At 38.0% G+C, this 19,255-nt stretch overlaps 2 protein-coding genes and 1 long non-coding RNA gene across 3 annotated transcripts; 1 reads left to right on the top strand and 2 right to left on the bottom strand.

The window, feature by feature from the left end:
* Positions 1-433: 433 nt before the first annotated feature.
* Positions 434-1,996, bottom strand: LOC123890919. The gene has a single exon (XM_045940669.1). The coding sequence runs from the start codon at positions 1,994-1,996 to the stop codon at positions 434-436; it is 1,563 nt and encodes a 520-aa protein (XP_045796625.1).
* An 8,108-nt stretch (positions 1,997-10,104) lies between these two features.
* LOC123906678 lies at positions 10,105-11,398 on the bottom strand. Its single transcript, XR_006808960.1, has 2 exons — positions 11,162-11,398; positions 10,105-10,280 (listed from the first exon to the last, which is right to left on the bottom strand). It is a non-coding gene; the product is annotated as an uncharacterized LOC123906678 (long non-coding RNA).
* A 6,014-nt stretch (positions 11,399-17,412) lies between these two features.
* Positions 17,413-18,009, top strand: LOC123890936. Its single transcript, XM_045940690.1, has one exon. It carries the CDS (start codon positions 17,413-17,415, stop codon positions 18,007-18,009), a length of 597 nt encoding a protein of 198 aa, XP_045796646.1.
* The last annotated feature ends 1,246 nt before the right edge of the window (positions 18,010-19,255 follow it).

Consider the following 19,255-nt stretch of genomic DNA (forward strand, 5'->3'; position numbering starts at 1 on the left):
AATTGTCCTTGTGTGTTATGACCTGGTATGATGCTTAGCAATCAGTACTGAATCTTTAACAATACCATATAATATGTGGTCAATGTGAGGTGCTCTTTACCAGAGATAGCAAGGGACATTTCGCCTAGACATATGGGACATCCCAGCAATCTTAGAGATGACGAATATACCTCTTCCTCGACGGATGATATCTCATCTATGACATGTACTTCATTCACCTAGACAGCTAGGTGTGCTTAGAGCGCTAAGTTATCTGCTTAAGCATCGTCTAAAAAGTGTAAACACTATGAAGGAAATGAAACCCGCCAGTTCTGCTTAAAACTTTTCATATACTGATATAATAAGCCCAGAATTTACTAAAAGCAGAAACCGAGAAATATGCTACCGGTGACTGCATCAGCTCACTTCAAACTATTGATACAATCTGCGTTCGTTATGTATTTTTCTGCTTTCTTTGACGATGTGCAGACACATGTGGTAACATCTGTCTCTGTCCTTTCACAGTTTCTGCAGACAGGTGTGGTGACACTATGCCATACATTGTGGGAAATGTTTGTCTAAGTGGTATGTATTTAGTGTCTTGATTGTAATCCTTTGGTTTATTATCATGCTGATAATTATAGCCAATGGCTGCTTTTGCTTTGCCGGGAGAGGCTTGATTTTCCAGTATCTCATCCAACAATTCAGTTCCTTTATTTAACATTACTACATGTTTCTTTAGGTTGTTAAGGTGGGAGTTTAGTTCAGTTACCTCTTTATTGAGCTCAGAGATTTTTGATAAATTATCATATCTTTTAGCCTGCAGTTGAGCAATAGTCTTCTTTTGCTTTTCTAGAATTCTGCACACTTCTTCACTTTTGAGGCACAACTCCTTATAAGAATCAGCTAGTTCTTCATAGGTTAGCTCTTCATCACAGGATTCGTTGTCAGATGTACATACACCTGTCAAAGCATTAATATGTTTTGCAGTCTCTGCTTCTCCTTCAGAGTCGTCTTCATCAGACCAAGAAACCGATAGACCCTTCTTTTGCTTCTTCAAATAAGTTGCACACTCAGTCCTGATATGTCCATATCCTTCACATTCATGGCACTGGACACCTTTACTTTGATTGGGTTTATCATCTGTCCTTGGTTTTCTCTGGTTGCTGATGTTTCTATTGATGTTGCGACTAATGTCTGTAGCATTTGTTCTAGGTCGTATGTCCATTCTCTTCAAGACTTTATTAAATCGTTTCCCTAAAAGCACAATAGCATCATAGATGCTTTCATCAGATTCCATCTCATCCTGTTGTTCTTCAACTTCAGCATTAGAAACAAAGGCTATGCTTTTAGTCTTTTTTTCTGTTCTTTCATTTGCAGCCACTTCATATGTTTGCAAGGATCCAATTAACTCATCAAGCTTCATTTCTGAGATATCCTTAGCATCTTCTATAGCAGTAACTTTCATGTCAAACTTCTTAGGGAGAGATCTAAGCATTTTCCTTACTAGTCGTTCTTCAGATATCTTTTCTCCTAAAGCATCAAATTGATTGTCATAGTCAAGTATAGTCATGTAAAACTCATGAATGCTTTCATCATCCTTCATCCTTAAATTTTCAAACTTAGTGGTTAGAAGCTGTAGCCTTGATATTTTCACCTTAGATGTACCTTCATGTACTGTTTTGAGTATCTCCCAAGCTTCCTTTGCAGAGGTGCATTTTTTTATAAGTCTGAAAATGTGTTTGTCAACTCCATTGTACAATGCATTCAGTGCTTTAGAGTTTCCAAGAGCCAACTCATCTTCTTCTTTGGACCAGTCCTCCTCAGGCTTCAATTCAAGTGTTGATTTCCCTTCTTTGTCAACAATAACTGGATGGTTCCAGCCTTTGATAACTGCTTTCCAGGTCTTATTATCAATAGACTTTAGAAAAGCTGTCATACGTGATTTCCAGTAGTCATAGTTTGAGTCACCAACCAGAAGTGGTGGTCTGTTAACGAGTCCTCCTTCTTTTTCCATATTTGCCAGAAAATTCTCCCTGGAGCTCACCCTAAAAACCAGAACAGGGTGCCTGCTCTGATACCAATTGAAATTCCTGGCACACAATAAACAGATGTTAGGCAAAGTGTATCTACACTTTGCTGTCACGCAATAGACAGGTGTTGAGCAAAGTGTGTCTACACTTGTCTGCACACAGAACACAAATAACAAAGACAGTAAAATAACACAAGAGAGTTGTTAACCCAGTTCGGTGCAACGTCACATACTCTGGGGGATACCAATCCAGGAATGAATCCACTATAATAGTTCTACTTCAAAGACCACAACAGTCACACTACAAGTCTTCTCACCTAGACACTACCCGTGCTAATCCTACCTAGGAACTCCTAGATATGAGACCCCGTCCCAATTCCTACCAACAACACAGACAACGTTGTTATCAACACAGAACAACCCAATGATGGAGACACCCTCCTATGAACCTAAGATTCACTCTTGCTTAAAAGCTTACGAGTAAATCACACACACCTCAAGAACTAACTCCGTACTTCAAAGCTTAGGAGAAGTTCACAGTTACAACTCAATAAACTCAGGTCCTAAGCTTGCATCAATGAGATATAAGAAAGGCTCACAATAAACACTCTAAAACCCTAAGTACACACGCTTTGTAATAACACATTTTTAGATACACAGAACCATGTGCCTGTCTTCGTATTTATAGCAGTGAAATAGCTTGAGCTCCAAGTCAGAATTAGGTCTTCAAAATTGCGGCAGCAGCAAATATATTTTTAAATCAAATAATATATTTTCCAAAGTTATTACATTCCTTTAGAAAATAGAACTAGGGTTCGGCTGCCTTCAGAAAATAATAGACCACGTGCGCCTTGTTGTATAAGTAACCACGAAATAATTCTTCAAGCAAATCCTCAAAAGATTGAATATGAAATAATAACGCAAGCTGACGCGCAGTCAGACTACACAGGTGTTGTTCCAATGTGTACCTACATCTGTCTCAACACTTGATGTATGCACATATGTCTCAACACTTGGCTAACAGATGTTTTTGCAAAATGTAGCCAATATACAAAAACCCAACAGACTTAAAGACGAACTCGCACTTGGGCGATGATATTCGTTTAGAAAAAATAATTAGAGGCGCGTGTATGAACGTGAAAAGTGAGTAGAGTTTGGTGAGTTGAGATTGATTTTAATGTTTTTTAGGAGAATGACGGTTGTCCGAACCACAAGTCCGATTGAGAGATGATCCGGCGAGAGCTTGTGGCAGCGTTCCGGTGGTGGGTTCCGGTAACGGTGATGGTGTGAGCAACTTGCGGTGGTATTCCAGCGATGCGGCGACGGCGGCGACGGCGGCGAAATCTTCGATCCTTGTTCTGCTTCTTCTTCTTTTCTGTTTGGTTTTGGTCGAGATGATGAATGAATTGGTGGAGGTTGAAGATGATCATGGCTTGAATATGGTGTGGTTGTGATTGATGAAGGTTGGAGGATGGTTATGGAATTGGAGAAGATGAATAGATCATGATGGTGGAATGTGGTGGATTGTGGTATTATGAATGGTTATGAAATTGAGGTGGTGATGATTGTTTGTGTGATTAAAACAAGGGAGGGGGAAGTGAGAAAACGCAGCACTGCTGCCGCCGTTCTCGTCGTTTTTCTTATGTGATTTTCGGCCTCCTCCTTTCTAACCTCCTTTTGTGTGAAACTCTTGTGTTCTTTATAAGTAAAAGGGTTAGGTCAGCTTTGATATTGATTGATTAATTTTGGAATGGAATTGTATGAGTTGAATGCAATTTATGAATGAATGAAGAACTTCCCCTTTGGGATTTGATTTGTTCTTTGCGTGAAGCTGAATTCCCCCTTTTCTTGACTTTTAATTCTTTCTTTTAATTCTGTATATGTATTGATCTGAGAAGGAATAATCTTAATTGTAGTTTATGAATAATGATCAATTTCCTTGTTTTGGCTGATTCTCACGCGTAAAATTGAATTTCTTGTTTCTTTGGTCTTTCCTTAAATCATGCGTACTGCTGTCTTATTCCCCTTACTGCTTTTTTTTTTGGATTTTTTGTTACTAATAATAATAATAATAATAATAATAATAATAATAAAAGAAAAATAATAGTAATATTCACAAAAACAAAATGTAATATTTATAAAAAGGACAACGGTGGGACTCGAACTTGCAACCTTATACTCACAACTCTTCTAACCCTCGCTTCACTACCAAATGGGCTAATTCACATATTTGAAAGAAAATGCAGCAAAAACCAATATGATGATAAAAGGCGGGCAAAATATAGGGTACAACACACAGCAAGAGATAACTAACTTAATAAAAATAAGAAAGTTGTGATATAATGTAAGCACCTTAAGACTTAAAGCTATTACACAAAGATTTGAAACAAATATCTAAGTGTATATCAGAATGTTTAGAAGCTTGTAGTCTTGTGCAAATATATCAAGTTGTCAATTTGTTCAAATGGTGCAGCAGTAGATCAGTAATAGCAGTATATAGCTGTATTCGTTTCTTCACAAAGTGTCTTGTATTTATAGGCAAATGAAATGCTTCACTTGTGAATGACCGTTGTAAGAAGATAAGGTTGTCAGCTTGAATTGTACTATTGATTTGGTGGTTTTGAATTCTTTACTTGAAGTAGCAAAAATCTTCCACTACCTTGTCCATGAAATATAGTACGCACCAAATAGAGAAAAGATAGTACAATGACTCATACGCTCCTTCCTTAAAAGATAAGGTTGATGTACTATGATTATTCTTCAATCATATACAAGGACATAGCATCAGAGAATTATTCTTCAATCATTTCTGACGTTCTCTGAGAAGTACTGACAAGAAGATATTCTTCAGAATTTTATAAACTTGGTTATCTTCTGAAGGCTTCTAGCTTCTGGTGAATAGATGCTTCTGAATGTTCTTCTATCTTCTGATGACCAAGAGCTTCTGAATATTTTCAACTTCTGAGCACTATTCAGAACTTATCTCCTTTCTCAAGTTCTTAACAATTATCAGAATTTGCTTTTAAGATCATGCACACTTAATAAACATATTAGTACTACCAATTGTGCATTTAATACCTTTTGTTATCATCAAAACTTTTTAACATAAGTTTAGGGCTATAGAACCAATTTTGTTCAAACAGCTTTATGCAAAATTTTCAAAGTGTGAATTTTGGTTGCATGAAGTTAGCTTTTTGGGTCACGTTATATCGAGTGGAGGAATAGCCGTGGATCCTGCTAAGGTTGAAGCCGTGCAAGAGTGGGGAACACCGGAGTCTGTTACTGAGATCCGAAGTTTTCTTGGTTTGGCCGGTTACTATCGGAGGTTTATCCAAGGATTTTCCAAATTAGCATTGCCGTTGACTCAGTTGACTAGGAAGAGTCAAGCTTTTGTTTGGGATGATAAGTGTGAGGAGAGTTTCCAAGAGTTGAAGAGGAGATTGACTTCTGCACCTGTGTTGATTTTGCCGAATCCGAAGGAATCGTTCGTGGTGTACTGTGATGCATCGAAGATGGGTCTAGGTGGTGTGTTGATGCAAAGTGGTCAAGTTGTTGCTTATGCATCGAGGCAATTGAAGGTTCACGAGAGGAATTATCCGACCCATGATTTGGAATTAGCCGCTGTCGTGTTTGTTCTTAAGATTTGGAGGCACTATCTTTACGGATCGAGATTTGAGGTTTTCAGCGACCATAAGAGTCTGAAATATTTGTTTGATCAGAAGGAACTCAATATGTGGCAAAGGAGATGGTTGGAGCTTTTGAAGGATTACGACTTCGAGTTGAGTTATCACCCGGGAAAGGCTAATGTTGTAGTCGATGCCTTGAGTAGGAAGTCTCTACATATGTCGTCTCTTATGGCGAAAGAATTGGAATTGATCGAGGAGTTTAGAGACCTCGGCTTGGTTTGTGAAAGGACGACGAGAAGTGTGAAAGTGGGAATGTTGAGATTGACTAATCATTTTCTCGAGGAAGTTGTGGAGAAGCAAAAGACGGATACGAGATTGTTGAAGTTTAAGGCACTCATCGAGAAAGGAAAAGAGTTAGACATCAAGATTGACGAGAACGGAGTGATGAGATGTCGAGGAAGGGTGTGTGTACCCGACATACCGGAATTGAAGAGAATGATCTTGGAGGAGGGTCATAGAAGCAATTTGAGTATTCATCCTGGGGTTACGAAGATGTGCCAAGATTTAAAGAAAATGTTTTGGTGGCCGGGGATGAAGAAAGAGATTGCCGAGTTTGTTTATGCTTGTTTGACTTGTCAGAAGTCCAAAGTAGAGCATCAGAAGCCGTCAGGACTGTTGCAACCGATGTTTATTCCCAAATGGAAATGGGATAGTATCGCGATGGATTTCGTGAGTGGTTTGCCTAGAACATCGAAGGGTCATGATATGATTTGGGTAGTTGTCGACAGATTGACGAAGTCTGCTCATTTCATAGCTATTAAGACCGGTATGTTGATACCGAAGTTGGCCGAGATTTATGTGGAGCAAATCGTGAGACTACATGGAATTCCGTCGAGCATTGTATCGGATAGAGATCCCAGATTCACTTCAAGGTTTTGGGAGAGTTTGCAAGAGGCGTTGGGGACTAAGTTGCGAATGAGTTCTGCTTATCACCCACAGACGGATGGACAGTCTGAGAGAACAATTCAATCATTGGAGGATTTATTGAGGTCGTGTATTTTGGAGCAAGGAGTTAGTTGGGAAGCTTGCCTGCCATTGATTGAATTTACATACAACAACAGTTTTCACTCGAGCATAGGGATGGCACCTTTTGAAGCGTTGTATGGGAGGAAGTGTAGGACACCTTTGTGTTGGTTTGAATCGGGGGAGAGCGTGGTGCTAGGACCCGAGATTGTGCAACAAACAACGGAAAAGATCAAGATGATTCAAGAGAAGATGAGAGTATCTCAGAGTCGTCAGAAAAGCTACGCCGATAAGAGAAGAAAAGATGTGGAATTTCAAGAAGGAGATCACGTGTTTTTGAGAGTCACATCGACTACGGGAATAGGACGAGCTCTGAAGTCTAAGAAGTTGACGTCAAGATTTATCGGACCGTATCAGATTTTGAAGAGGATTGGAAAGGTGGCGTATAGGATTGCGTTACCTCCATCGTTGTCTAACCTGCATGATGTCTTTCACGTGTCACAATTAAGAAAATATGTATCGGATCCGTCGCATGTGATTGAGTCGGACGATATACAAGTGAGAGAGAACTTAACCGTTAAGACGTCACCGTTGAGGATCGAAGGACGTAAGGTGAAAAAGTTAAGGAATAAGAAAATTTCATCGGTGAAAGTTGTTTGGGGAGGACCAGCTGGAGAGTATGCAACATGGGAGCTCGAGGGCAAGATTAGAGAATCCTACCCAGAGTTGTTTTTAGATAATTTTCGAGGGCGAAAATTCTTTTAAGGGGGGTAGAGTTGTAACGACCCGTTTTTATTATTCGTATTTTTATATATGTCTTATTTATTGTTTGGCTTTTAAAATATTTTATTTTAATCGGAGAATAATTAATTAGCGCGAGCGTTAGTTAGTGAGCGAGATTTTATGGTCATTGGGCTAGAGGGGGCGTAAATGGGCTTTGGCTTTTGGGCCATTTGGGCTTGTTTCATGAGATTTTGGGGAGAGCTATAAGTAGCAATAGTCAACCATAGAAAGTCATAGTTACCAAGTTTCATGAGAAGTGAGAAAGAGAAAGAACAAGAGCTAGGGCAAAGGGTTTTGTGAAGAGAAAGCTAGATATTTTCGAGAAAGCATCGATTCGAGGTAAGAGAGTTAGTTTCATAATCGTGGATGACTTGAGAAAGGGGAGATTGTCGATATTTCCGTTCCCGAACTTTCTCCATCCACTTTCTTTTGATTTTTGAGAGATTTTTATAAATCAAAAGTGAGATTTAATGAATATAACATGTCTTTTCTTTTGATAACATGTTGTATGATTGTATTGGTGCATGAAAAATGAGTTTTAATTCATGTATGAGAGTTTTGCAAAGTTTCATGAGTTTTGTAACAAAATGCATGAAAACCCTAGATGTTGATGTGTTGATGTGTTTTGATGTTTCTAAGTTTATGATTATGTATATGTTCATGATATATGCTTGGATCCTTAGCTGTTTTGTATTTATAACATGTTTGATGAGATTTGTGGGGGGTTGCAAGCCTAAACCGCCACAAATACTCTGTTCTGCGTGCTTGTCGCCAGATGGCGCCTGACGCAGTTCTTGAGGTCGCCATAGGTCGCCGGGCGATGTGGTGGCGAGGAAGTCGCCAGTTGTCGCCAGTTTGGCGTTTTCTTTCTGACTTGTTATCGCCACCTGTCGCCAGGTGAGACTGAGCGACAGGAGCTATATTTTAATTATTTTGAATAGCAATTGGGTGCTTGTAACATGCTTATATGGTATTATAGAGTATTACCAATGCATGAAATAAATGAATCGTACGTGTTTGCGATGTTTTGCAATTATGATGTGTATGTGGAACATGTTTGAGAGTAAAACATGTTGTGAATGAGTAATTGGTCAAGAGAGTTTGATCAATGGTGATAGCTTTTGTAGTGATAGTGTACACTCTTATTAGAGAATATGTAGTGTAAATATCATATAATTGCTATGTGAACATACATGCATCCATATTGTATGTATTGCCCGGAGCGGGTATGAAATCCAAGAGAGTTTGGTTAATCAAGAGAGTATTGATTATATGCAGAGAGTATGCATAGGATATAAGTTTATCCAAAAATTGGTACCACATGCATTAGAGATGCATTAGAGGCATGCACTCCTATGTGACATTAGAGTTCATATTAGGAATTATGTGTGCATCATGAGTGTTATTTGATAATTGTCATTGATAGATGAGTATATCTTGATGGTTATGTGTGTGCGTTGATGGTGTATGTATTATTCTATTTGAGTAAATGAATATGCATAGTTTTGTGATTGAAGTATTTTGGTTGATTATGTTTACTAACACTCTCTGTTTTATGTTATGTGCTGGATCTTTGGGGGTCCAGAATACCAGGAGGACGAGACTATCGTTCAGGAGTAGACGTTGTTGTTTAGAGCTTGCTTAGTGGTGAGGGTTTAGCGTGGCTACCCTTCTCTTTTTTATTAGAATATGTATACCCTAGTTTTGGTAGAGTCTAGTGCTCTGATTGTTGTAACACTACTGTTTGGGGTAATCGAATGGTTGTATTAACTTGGCTATTGTCTCTGATGTAGACTTTGCCACTTTTGACGAACTTGTACAATATTGTATAACTTGTATATTATGCATGAGTGTGAATATACATGCTTGGTTTGAATTGATTTTCATCTGTGTTGTTTTCCGTTGCTGTTTATAAAAATGATTTTATATCGGCCTGTTGATGTTGAAAATGCGTTTTCTTATGTGTAATGTCCTATATAATTGCCGTTGTTTTTATTTAAGTTAATAAAATGCGCGCGAGGGTTAGGGTGTTACAGTAAACGGGGCGTTTACTGGTAACTTTGAACTAGTACTATTATAGTGGATTCCTCCTGTGTAACACCCAAACCCGCTAATTAATTATTCGCCGCTTAATGGATTAATTATAAATCACGCCCTCGCGTAATAAAATAATTAAATGACGAATATTAAATTTTGGATCGTTACAACTCTACCCCCCTTAAAAGATTTTCGCCCTCGAAAATTACCCGACTAACACGCACCAACTAGCATGTAATCACAAGTTCTCAACAGGAGAATACATCACACTCAAGTAAACACTTAAGCAATAAACATAAAAATACACAACAAGAAAAGACAGACACAAATGGCACACACGCTCACTCGATCTGACTGCACAGACCGGCTCTGATTGACACATAACCCTCACAGTCCGAAGACGACCTGCTCTGATACCACTATTGTAACACCCAAACCCGTTATATAAATAACTCTGCCTTTATAAAATCGTTTTCGAAAATACGCAGCGGAAAATTGAAAATATGATTATAAAGCGCTGGTTTGAATATCACATGCTTCATCAAATATAATACCAATACCATAATTAGTAAAATGTTTGAATCGGCCAACACAAAAACCTCGCATCACACGATGCAATATTAGTTATACAAAACAAATACTTTTCATTAAGAATATATATCTTACATGAAAACATAAACGATTACAGAGTATTTTTCTAAAGGAATCTATACATATATAAAACCCCTTTTTACCCCGTGTCATAATCAGAGCGGAGCTTCACCACGAACTCGGACAAGGCTAACAGATAACCTGTCAACCTGGACCCCCAAAGGTCCAGAAATTACACATAGCAGAGAGTTAGAAATCATAACCAAAAATACAAGTGCGAGCAGTATACTACACACTTCACACACTATCATACACTTCTAACTCACGCACATGCATCATCTACAAAACATCTAACACATCAATCAAGTCTAGCAAACATAGACAAGTAATCCACAAAGCAAACAATGCCACATAACACTTATCACAAATATGCATATGCAAGGAAACACATAATTCCTAATGCAACTAATGCCAATTAAATATGCCATGCCATCCTAGACACAACTAATGCATGTGGTACCATCTTCGTTATTGGACGAATCCAATATCCTTCGTTATCAGACGAATTTGATATCCTTCGTTATCGGACGAATCCGATATCCCTAATAAATGCATGAATGCATGATGTCCTAGACACAACTAATGCATGTATGCAAACACTTATCAAACATATGATAATCACTAGCACAAGGCTATTCCTCACAATATGGATAACATAATCCAAAATACTTCTTTATTAAGATAACACAATATCTTAATATTCTTCTTTATTGGACGAATCCAATATACAAAACACAATTAATAATATACAAAACACAAATACATCAAACAATCATTCAAACATGTTTAATACACATAAGAAAACATACTCACAAACATACATATATACCTAATCAAAACATCTACACATTCCCTCTTGATTTCCCCAAGATTGTTTATTACATATACAAGGATCAAAAGGTCATACTCTTTATTTATGAAAATCACCCAATACCCAAAAGAAATTGAGTGAGAGAGTTTGGAAACGAAGATATCGACAATCTCCCCTCTCTATCAACCACTCAAGGATTATGGAATCTAACTCTCATACCTTAGCCTCGATGATTCCTCAAGATTTCTCTAGCTCTCAAGCTCCTCCTCTCTCTCACGGCCTCTACCTCATCTTGCCCAAGCACACCACTTCCTTGGCTCTAGCTTAGAGATGATGATCCATGAACTCCTATGGTTCCAACAAGCTTCTAATGGATCAATTTGGTTAAGGAATGGAATTTTGGTGAGGTTAGGAATGCAAAGAAAGGCTCACGGCCTAGAGGAGAAATAATGAATGAATTTGTGATTTGTTCTAAGTTTAAAAAGCAAGCCAAAGGCACCTACTTAAATAAGTCATGGATCGATCTAAACCGTTGGATCAAATAGTGTAAAGTTCTATGATTAATTCCTAGCTCTTGGATAAACTTGTTCCCCAAGTAATCAATCATGTTCCCCAAGTAATCAACTTGTTCCCCAAGTAAGTAATTGTAACACCCCGTTTTTCAAAGCATAAAAAGGGGTATTATTTATTTTTTTTTTTTAAAACAACACGCTAAATAAAAATGGCGCGCGTGAACGCCCTTAGCTATCTCGACAATTCATCATTCAATGGAATATAAATATAATATCAAAATATTATACTACAGGGCTTCCGCGAAGCAAAGTGTGTACCTGAATAATTTACATACGGCGGATACATTAAGTTCATCAACCAAAAGACACGAGTTATGAACCGAATATATCACAAGGCCAAAAGGCACTAAGCATGTCTGAGTATAATGTATAAGACATACAGTCATCCAAAAATACAAACTAGGCCCTAAGCCTACCAAAATGTAGCCTAACAAGCGCTACTCCCTACACTCCGGGATAGTCCACGAAGTCCTCGCCGTCCACACGGCCTACGGTCTCAGATGGCGCTCCATCGTCTGGGGGTGGGAGGAGCCCGCGATATGGCATGCAAAATAAGGGTCACCAACTGGAAACAGGAAATACAAATACCAAATAGAAAGCGGCTAAACACTTATCATTTTCCTCAACACATGCATAATAAATAAAATGCGCACATAGCCTAATGCAAACCTCTAATGAATGAGTGTGACACCCCGTCACAGGATCGTCACATGCATGGATTCCGGAATCAAACGGTGGGATAACACCGGGTGCAATCACTCAGATCAAACACCTACTCAATTGGTGGAATACCCCGAGTACAATCACTCAGATCAAATACCGGCTCCATTAACGGCGGGTACAATCACTCAGATCAAATACCGGCTCACTTAAAGGCGGGAGTATCACCGGGTACAATCACTCAGATCAAATACCCACTATGAATGCATGAGCATACGCCTTCTCTACATATACTAATGCAACAACTTACATATTCTCATTAATATGTAATCTCAAACATTCCAATATACATATTCGCATAATATGTAAACAACCAATATGTATTCAACATAACTCATTACGAGAATACATAACGCAACCATACAAAGCACTCACAACCAGTGCATAAACAACAAGCCAAAACAACACATGTTATTGTCGGAAGTAAGACATAAATAGAAGGTGCCCTTACCTCGGCAAGCTTCCAATCAAAAACCACAACGTTCGCTCTATTCTACCGTTACGTGCTTCCTAAAATAGTGAGCGGACAAAGCATAAGTTTCTCCCAAAATATCTTAACGAAACTAAACCTATCAACAAAGGTCTAGAGGTGTCTAAGGCACTTCCTAACACTCTCAGATATTATTTCCGAGTCCTCCCCATAGTGATTAAAAATTCCCGAAGTTAAATACACTATTTTTCACAAAACAAACACATTTTCGACAAAATAGTTTTCAAACTAAAATGACCATAACTAATTCAACTCTTGTCCACTCGAGACGAACCATACGCCAAACTCTTCGTCTCGAAAAGACGGATCAAATGGTTAAGTTTTGAGGGAACTGAAACAATTTTAAATGGACGAAAATGCCCCTGCACAGTTCGTCCAGAATTGAGAAATCAAGGCATTCTCCCACAAATTTTCATTTTCAAAGCATACCATTGCTCTCTATGGTTTTAAACTTCAAAGGACACTTTCATACACTACCAAAACACTTGTAAACAACCTAAAAATTTTACGAAAATATCTCGACAAAATAATCGAGTTTTTCTTGCGTCGCAAGTTTCAAGTTTTTCTTTCCAAATACAATCCTATAATCAAACTTTGACCCACCTATGATCATTTCATCAAAGCATGCTCATTTTTCACAAAATTGTGGACTTAGAAAAATTTCTCAATTTTTCCCCCCCCCCCCCCACACAAGCTCTAGGTTCTGCCCTTGAAAAACAAAGTGGCCCTTCCGCTCAAAATTTTTCGCTTCCGAGGGCATGGTAATATCCCATAATACCCCCGAGTTACTAATCCAAGCCCCAAAAAATTTTCCGGGCAAAGCCTCAAATTTCGAAAATTCAATTTTAGGTTCTTTAACACACATACAACACTAAAACCATTTTTTCCCAAAAATTTTTGCATGGTAATTCGCCCTAGGCCACCATTGTGCCTCCCTCAAAGCCCTGACAAATTTTGAAACCTCTCCCACACTTTTCCGAAATTTCTCATGACCAAAAGTTTTGAAAATAAGGACCACACTCAAAATTTTCCAATGCAAAGTCCTAGCTAGCATCTATTAGTTCACATGGCCATGGAATTGATCAACCAAACCACTTTGAGCATCAAAACAAAAGTTTCTAAAAATATGTTCATAAAATCCTCAAGAACACACTCAAAATTATTTTTCCTTGTTTCACAAAATTAAAGCCATAATCTAACATCCATTTCTCTACTAAGCACATAAACAACACCAAAAAGAAAAGCACAAAACAATTTTTCAAAGTTATGATCATTTCAAATAAGTTTTTCAAACCCTAACAAAAGATTTTATGAAAATCTTAATCACCATGGAAATCACAACATGCCAAGCTTAAACAAGCTTAAATACTACTCCTAAACACTTCCCTAGAACCACAAACAACCAAAACTAATTTCTAGAAAAATAATTCTCAAGAACATAACCCAAAAATTCCTAGAATCATGAGTTTCTACCAAGCAAAAACAAGGAGAAGGTTAGTTACCTTAAGTGAAGTGATTCCCTTAGCAAGTCTAGGTTCCAAAGAGCTTGAAAAGGAAGGATTTGATGATGAAATGAAAATTTTGTGATGAATAGAAATGAGGAGTGGCCTTCACGGTTTGGAGAGGAAGAGAAAGGATGAAAAAATCTGATTTTTCTAAGTCTCCAAAGTGCCTAAACCTCCTTACTAACAAATGGTCTTGGTAACTCTTGGCCATTGGATCAAAAGCACTTTCTCTAGATCAAATCCTAGCCATCCATTTTACTTTAACAAATATCTAGATATTTTCTCTCCGCCCCACAGCTCTCGCGCGCCGCGACGAGCAAAACTCGTAAAAACAGAAAACTTACGGAACGGAAGTCCGTCTCAAAATAATTCCAAAACTTATCGCCGAATCTTTTTCCGCGACTGTAATTTTCTTCCACACTCTCGAAAATTATTCTCAGGACATATCCTAACTCGCGCAGATATATAAATCTTCTATCTAAAATTTTACTGAATTCCGAAACCGTAGAATTTTACGACAGCGGGTAAACTATTGCCCGTTTTCTCAAAAACTAGCATAACGCGAAAAATGAAATTCTAAAGACACAGGATCATCCTCATTCCTATAAGAAGACTAGGAAAACAAACCCCGTGTCATTCTGACATTCGAACACAAAACAGGCACGATCTCAGCAAAATATATCGTAATAACGACGATACTCGAACTAATAACTCTCGAACTCTAATCAACCTATCTATAACTAATGGTCTTCCATAAGACAAATCCAAATAGCATTCCTTAGCCCAACAACAAACCTCGGAAACGAAATCTACGCGAAAAACTAAGCAACAAAGGTCCCGGGTGCATAAACCCCTAAAGTCAACTAAAAGTCACAAAAGTCCACCTGTGAACAGTACCATGCGCCTATGCTCAGCCCCCATGGTCAGGTTTTGGCCTAAAATGGGCCTCTGCTGTGCCTGGCTCGAGTGCTTGGAAGTGTGGGAAAATTTCTGCGAATCCGCCTCTTACGGAAACGATCATAACTTGAGTTCTGGTTGTCCAATTGAGACGCACCAATATTCGTTGGAAAGCTAACGAAGAGATCTACAACTTTCATGTTGACCATAAAAACCAAATCAAAACGTAAAGGGGTCAAAAAGGTACGAGTTTGTTCAGACTTCAACAAAACAACCAAAACCTTGTTTTTTTCATTTCCAAACTCAACATCCTTTCCACACTTAATTTACTCCATAAACTCATATAAATTAAAAGTGGAATTTAGGGGTCTTACAGTAATCATGGCCATTCCTTCTTACTTGCTCACCAAGTCCTAATCTTAGCCATCCATTCAACTTGCTCACCAAGCAAACTTCTCATGGTTTCATGATTTAATTCCAACCCTTGGATCAAATCCTCTCAAGATATTTTCCTTACACCCACTTGGCCTAAAGCCCAATAACAAGTCCAAGGCCCAACTTGCCTAAGCCCAAATTGCGCCCCTCACTAGGCCTAAAGCCATAAAATCTCGCTCGCTAACTTACGCTCGCGCTAATTAATTATTCGCCGCTTAATGGATTAATTATAAATCACGCCCTCGCGTAATAAAATAATTAAATGATGAATATTAAATTTTGGGTCGTTACATCCTGGATTGGTATCCCCCAGAGTAGGTGACGTTGCACCGAACTGGGTTAACAAATAACTTGTGTTATTTACTTTTCTGCTATTTATTGTGTTCTGTTGTTTGTCGTGCTAGGACTATTGTTGTAGCATTTGGCGCAACATCTGTCCACTGTGTGTGCCAGAATTTCAGTAGGATTAACGATATCACATATGAAACCAGCACAAACAGTTTTGAACAAGCAGAGTCATGTTTCTTGAATTTAGATCTTGTAAAGTGGCACACCAAAAGAAAAACAAGTCCCGTACTAGTAATTAATCTTGAAAAACATCAAGTACCGATTTTCTTCTCTTTTACTCATTGATGAGATTTTTTTTTATAGACGGTGAATAAACATGATTCATGAACTATAAATTAATCAATCATGTCGAAACTGATAACATATATATGCACAAATAACATGTTCTCAAAATAGAAAGAGTGAGAAACTATATGATTAAATGGTAAGTTATAGAAAAAGATCGTTAACACCTGGATCGGGAGTCGCCTAGCAACAAAAACGATCTACGGCGAGATGACAGTGTTAGATGGCGACAACAGTTCAGCGAGACGGTACTTAGCATGAAGAATATAAGAGGTAGACTCGAGACCCGTTGAAGGCGAGACTCATAGGCGAGTGCACCTCGGATATCTTAGATGGCGAAACTCACTGGCGACATTGTATCTCCTTTGGACGTGTGCTAACCTGGCTTTTTATAAATCTTTGTTTCTTTATCCTTTTTATTGGTGACTCATTTGTTGCTGCCTCCTCACTTGGTACCTTGTGTTTAGTGATCATCTCTTGGAAGAGTATTGCGCTGACTTTGGATTGATATCACCTCTCACATTGTGGTCCACCTTGCATGTATTCATCCTTAAACCGCCATAGTTCCGACATTTGCTCCGGTTTCCACAAGACAGTTACATGAATTTGACGGTGATGGCGTCCATGTTTTAAATAATGATGAGCGAAGTTGCAGCACCGACAATAGATAGCGAGACAGCGGTGTTGAACGGCGACGAAATTTCAGCGAGCCGGAGAATTCAGATCCACGCCATCAACAGAAAATCAAATTTCAGTGCATACTCTTGTATTTCACACAGAGAATTAGTGGTCCTATTTTCATATAGGTATTTTAGTTTATAAAGAAACTTCTTTTTTTTTTTCCTCATAAGTAAGCATATCAGTGCTATTTTATAGGCTCAATAAAATTGCTCTAATGAAACATCAGAAAACAACAAGCAGTGTATAATTACTAAATGTATCACATCAACATATTATTCCTTCAAACTTGGAGTATTAGAATCCTTTAAACTGAAGTATTACGATAAATGAAAAGCATATTACAACAAGTCCACAAATTTGAATTACTTTGACTATTGTCCGTCAATTAATAATTGGTATGGTTAACAAATCCGATATAACCGTAAGATTCAATATACAAGTCTTACTGTCTTAGTTAATGATTGAGTTACAAGGAGCTTGCCGCTCATCAAAATCGTATTTTTATGTATAATCCAAAATCAGTAAATTAACTACAACATGTGGATACACCGCAACAAATTGTTATTTCGCGAACTTAATGATTGGAAGAACATCAAAACTGTTCAAACAACTACTTCAGTGGATGTGCAGACTGAAATGAATGTAATTAAGTGGAAAAAACCATCTCCGGGGAGAATCAAATACAATATTGATGCTGCATTCCCATCTAATAACAACCGCATTGGTCTTGGTATTTGTATTCGGGATGAGACCGGTGCTTTTATTCGTGCTAAAACTGAATGGGTTGAACCAAAATGTGAAGTTCATGTTGGAGAAGCTCTTGGTTTTCTCTCTGCTTTACGGTGGGTGCATGAACTCAATTTGGGTCCGGTTGATTTTGAACTAGACTCCAAATTGGTGGTTGATAGTTTTCGTCATCACAGGAAAGACTTTACGGAGTTCGGTGCTATTATTCAACATTGTAAAGTTCTTTTTTCCTCTTTTTATGTAAACTCTAGTGTTGAGTTTGTAAGGAGACAATCAAATGAGGTTGCTCACGCCCTTGCTACGGCGGCCCCATCTTTAGCTAGTGTCCAAATTTTGGTTGATATACCAAATTGTATTGAACACATTTTAATCAATGATATGCTATAAGCACTTTTTCGTCAAAAAAAAAAATGTGGCACATACACCGCACCATTAAGCCAGAATAAAATAACAGTTGGATATTGAAGATAGGCATTATGAGTATGGAAGTAAGTAATTTCTTGAAAAATAATATAATGTGAGACTTATCTAAAACATGTCATGATAATAACCTGAATTTTTAAGAGAATTGATTCACTGAGTACTAAGAGCCTGTCGGTGGTTTATTTAGTGCAACAAAGTACTAGTCAAGATCGTGGACTAATTATTTTATTTTTAACTTTAACTCTTGCTATCTAGTATGTGCAGACATTAAGCAAACACAATATAATTAAATACATAGGCACTAAGATTGACTCATCATTATCAAATTCGTATTGCTAAAATAAAATAAAAATAATTGGAATGTTCTTCCACCAAAATTCAATGACTGAGCAACATACCGACAGTAAAATTAAAGGAATCAATAAAAGAAAGCTATCACCTGGTTACTAATATTCGCAGGCGAGTCCATATCCAATAATTCAACCGGTACTCAAATTCGTAGATGTGGTTCCGTGTACTTCTTCGATAACGATGTGGTGATCGTCTTTCCAATGCATGGAGAAAAACTTGAGGCTCGGGAACGTTAGGAGATAGTAGCTACTGATTTGTATGGCAAAAACTTCAGGCCTGCCACTGCATATACTCTGCTATTGTGTTTGCTGATCTCCAACGGCGACCTCATCAGAATTTGTCAGTGCTTGCTTTGGAAACTGTCCCTCAAAAGTTGAGTGTACTTCCGTAACAACATCAATAACGTCCAATTCAATGGTGACGGCAAGGTAGTACTAGTATCACGGTGGTTATTTGAGAAGAAGAAGTGTGGCCGGGAAAAGTTTTACCGCGGCCCCACGGTGGGCGCCAAAATGTTCTGGTGAACACTTAGATAGGGTTATATTATTCAAGATTGATAATGCCTACAAGTATGACAAAAAAGAATCGATTCCTTTACAAGAATGGAAGAGTTGTATTTATAGGCTTTTCTCCTCCATGATGCTGCATCGTTCCATCTAGGCGATTTTACCGCCCACGCAAAGCTTAGAAAGTAATATTTGATTTAGTGATGACTAAAATATTGTAATCCAATTGAAACTTCATAAAAATATGGGAGTAAAGGTAGTTACGAATTTTATATTAAGATTCCTATCGAGTTATATTTATATTTGATCTAAATTATTGATTCTTATTCAACATTGAAGTATTTTTTATATTC

The sequence above is a fragment of the Trifolium pratense genome, linkage group LG1, assembly GCF_020283565.1.
Source record: "Trifolium pratense cultivar HEN17-A07 linkage group LG1, ARS_RC_1.1, whole genome shotgun sequence".
Taxonomy (NCBI): domain Eukaryota; kingdom Viridiplantae; phylum Streptophyta; class Magnoliopsida; order Fabales; family Fabaceae; genus Trifolium; species Trifolium pratense.

Bases quoted from the DNA above. Each gene is read 5' to 3' on its own strand.
- LOC123890936 (XM_045940690.1), top strand. From the start codon at position 17,413: ATGTGGATACACCGCAACAAATTGTTATTTCGCGAACTTAATGATTGG.
- LOC123890919 (XM_045940669.1), bottom strand. From the start codon at position 1,996: ATGGAAAAAGAAGGAGGACTCGTTAACAGACCACCACTTCTGGTTGGT.